This window comes from Acartia tonsa, chromosome 9 (genome assembly GCF_053477335.1).
Source record: "Acartia tonsa isolate MP-2025a chromosome 9, ASM5347733v1, whole genome shotgun sequence".
Taxonomy (NCBI): Eukaryota; Metazoa; Arthropoda; class Copepoda; order Calanoida; family Acartiidae; genus Acartia; species Acartia tonsa.
The window spans coordinates 3,754,480-3,757,936 of record NC_137268.1 but is presented as its reverse complement, the minus strand read 5'-3'; the positions used below and the strand labels follow the sequence as shown (position 1 = coordinate 3,757,936).

Sequence of the window (3,457 nt, the reverse complement as noted above, 5' to 3'; positions counted from 1 at the left end):
AGGTATAGAAAATGTACAATCATATGATTAAATCCAGTTTTTTGTAGCCATTGACTTCGGCACCTCGGCACCCAGTATGGCTTCGAAACCTGTTAATATCCACTGGTTGAGAACCAGTTCTCGCCCCTCGGAGATAACAAAACTGACTTTAATATTTTAACTTTTCTTTTTATCATCCGCGGAAAGCTATCTATAATACGATGCAAAAATCCTTATAGTTAAGTACCAGGACGTCTTTGTTTTTGTATGTTTGTAAGTTTGTACTGAAGGATCTCGCTAACCGCTGAACCGACCGGGAAGGTTTATAACTATTTTTGGGGAGGGTAACACCACCCTTAACAGAGAAATCAACAAAAATATATATAAAAAACGCCGCCCTGCGGACATATTTTCAATTAGCTAAAATTATAACTAACTCCATCTATCGGCGAAAAAATATTTTGGTGAATAGCTGATTTTAAAATAGATTAAAAAGAAAGAATTTACATGTCCTCAGAGGCCTCTAGGGGCGGTGCCGCTAGTAACTACTATTGAGTGATGCCGGTAAAAAAAAATTTTAGTTGGGAAGTTCTTTTACAATTAGGGTCAGCTGTCCTTTCGAAACGGATCTTTTCATAAATTTAGGCATGTTAGAACTATCCTATTGCCTTTAAACTTGGTATGATGAGTCATGCAACAGTTAATTTTTCTTAATCATATAATTATCCTATTCATCCTATTATTAAAATGATTACTTGTTCAACTAGGTAAAATATTTCACAACAAACTTTAATATTCGTCATATTTGAATCGGTTTAGATTTAGCTAATAATGGAAAAATTCAACAAAATTATTATTTTTTGCAAATTTATTATTTCTATGATACAAAATATGGAATATTACTATATACATTTTATAAATATAATGTTTCTAAATATTTCTATCCAAAGTGGGCAACTCTTTCAACATCTTTCACAATTTTTCCAACAACTCCCTTAACAAGGCCACCTAAAAGTCCACCACCACCAAACAGACCGCCTCCAAGACCACCACCACCCCCAATTCCCCCACCTGCTCCACCGCCAAAGCCGCCTCCAGCTCCGCCACCAATACCACCGCCAGCACCTCCACCAAAGCCGCCTCCAGCACCACCACCAATTCCACCTCCAGCGCCACCGCCAAAGCCGCCTCCAGCTCCGCCACCAATACCACCGCCAGCACCTCCACCAAAGCCGCCTCCAGCACCACCACCAATTCCACCTCCAGCGCCACCGCCAAAGCCGCCTCCAGCTCCACCACCAATACCACCGCCAGCACCTCCACCAAAGCCGCCTCCAGCACCGCCACCAATTCCACCTCCAGCACCTCCACCAAAGCCGCCTCCAGCACCGCCACCTATTCCACCTCCAGCACCTCCACCAAAGCCGCCTCCAGCACCACCACCAATTCCACCTCCAGCACCTCCACCAAAGCCGCCTCCAGCACCGCCACCTATTCCACCTCCAGCGCCACCACCAAAGCCACCTCCAGCTCCACCACCAATTCCGCCGCCAGCACCTCCACCGAAGCCGCCGCCAATTCCTCCTCCAGCTCCTCCACCAAAGCCGCCGCCAGCACCACCTCCAATTCCTCCTCCAGCGCCACCACCGAAACCTCCACCGCCTCCAAAACCGCCACCAGCACCTCCACCAAAGCCGCCTCCTGCACCACCACCAAAGCCGCCTCCTGCGCCACCGCCAAAACCGCCTCCGGCACCGCCGCCAAAGCCACCTCCAGCCCCTCCACCAAAACCACCTCCAGCGCCTCCGCCAAAGCCGCCTCCAGCGCCGCCACCAATACCACCACGTCCCTGCGGGGCGGGTAGGACACTTGATATCATCAGACACAAAGATATGCTCGTTATAGATCTCATCCTAAAATAGTTAAATAATTTTTTTAAAAGTTTTATCGTAACATGTTTGGTGTAAAAACAATTTGCTATTTACTTTGAAATATAATATTATCATTTATATATGTAGTCTCGATGTTAGTAGAGAATACCTTTCCGCAACTATTAAAATGAAAAATTATAAGATTAGACCAGATTTGTTCGCCCTAGAGTTGTTAATGGCTGTATAAATTATATATATGGGAAAAATTAAGCTTAGTATTGAAATACAAAACAGTATTTAAAAAATAAAACATACCTGAATTTATTTTTTCAGAGAGTCTTGTAATCCAATTGAAGGACCAAGAAAGACTGATTAGAAAACCCAGAGTACCATCTTTTTATACAAGTTTCACAAATAAAGCTTATGGGATTAAGCTTACCGCTGATCTCAGTAAGGAGGCGGAGTTATATGATACCAGACTTAAATCTAACATTTTAATGGGCGGGGCTGAAAGTTTTAACGTCTCGGAAATTTAATCCTACCCCTCCTCCCCATTTTCCCCCTTCTTGTTTATATAACACAACATATAGTTTTAAATAATATTTTTAATCGTTTATTACCTGTCTTTTAAACTTATTTTCCTTTTTTAATTTTATTATTTATTAATATCTACTGGATAAGAATCGATTATCCACCTTACAAAAAAATCCTGTATAGCATTGTATTACAGACAATTTTCCGCAGCAAAAAAAATAAAAATCATATAATTAGATTAAAACCATTTTTACACATTTTATATAAATCATACCAGAAACGCACAATCAACTCGGACCAACAATTTTTAAAAGCGAAGCTTTTCTATTATTAGGATCGGTCCGTCCGTCCGTCCGAGATAGATAGCTTTTATTCGTTAATTTAGGCATGTTAGAATTGTCCTATCGATTTCAAACTTTGCATGATGATTCCTGTAGTAGTTGGGCACGATTTAGAAAGCGTAGCAACTCTATAATCATTACCAGAATGTCCGTACGTCCATTTTAAAAATGTTGATTTTTCTACTTTTTTAACAACAAATTTTCAAGTGTTCTAATTATCCGTTTGATCTGATTTTTGGTATATTGATTCCTGGGACAACAACGAACAATATTAAAAGCGAAGCAACTCTATAATCAAGTCCAAAAATGTAAGTATGTCCATAAACATTATCCTGCTTCAAGCAGTTTTTTCAACAAATTTACTTACAATTTTGCTTCGACTCTAATACTTTTAAATTCTGATTATTCAGTTCAGATACCATACAAGTGTTAATGTCCGTTTGTCCTACTGTTTCAGTGCTTCGCTTTTATGGATGTTGTCATCCTCGTTCCAGATATTACTATCAATATCCACTGGATTAGAACCGGTTTCGAAACTTTACATTATATCGTATAGTATTATAGACAATTCTACATGAATAATAGAATAAAATTCTAAAATTATCCTTACAATTTTTTTTTCGTTTTCCGCGGAAAGCTGAATAAAATATGTCGATAAATAATATATTGAATTCAAACAATTAGTTTATAAGTAATGGTAATTGACTTATGTGTATTTAATATCAGAAATAA

The 3,457-nt window shown here is 39.5% G+C and overlaps 1 protein-coding gene across 1 annotated transcript; it reads right to left on the bottom strand.

The window, feature by feature from the left end:
- Positions 1–829: 829 nt before the first annotated feature.
- LOC145328037 (uncharacterized) lies at positions 830–1,894 on the bottom strand. Its single transcript, XM_080171588.1, has one exon. It carries the CDS (start codon positions 1,889–1,891, stop codon positions 920–922), a length of 972 nt encoding a protein of 323 aa, XP_080027714.1. The 5' UTR covers positions 1,892–1,894; the 3' UTR covers positions 830–919.
- Between the last annotated feature and the right edge of the window lie 1,563 nt (positions 1,895–3,457).

Excerpts from the sequence above, each read along its gene's own strand:
- LOC145328037 (XM_080171588.1), bottom strand. The coding sequence starts at position 1,891 with ATGAGATCTATAACGAGCATATCTTTGTGTCTGATGATATCAAGTGTC.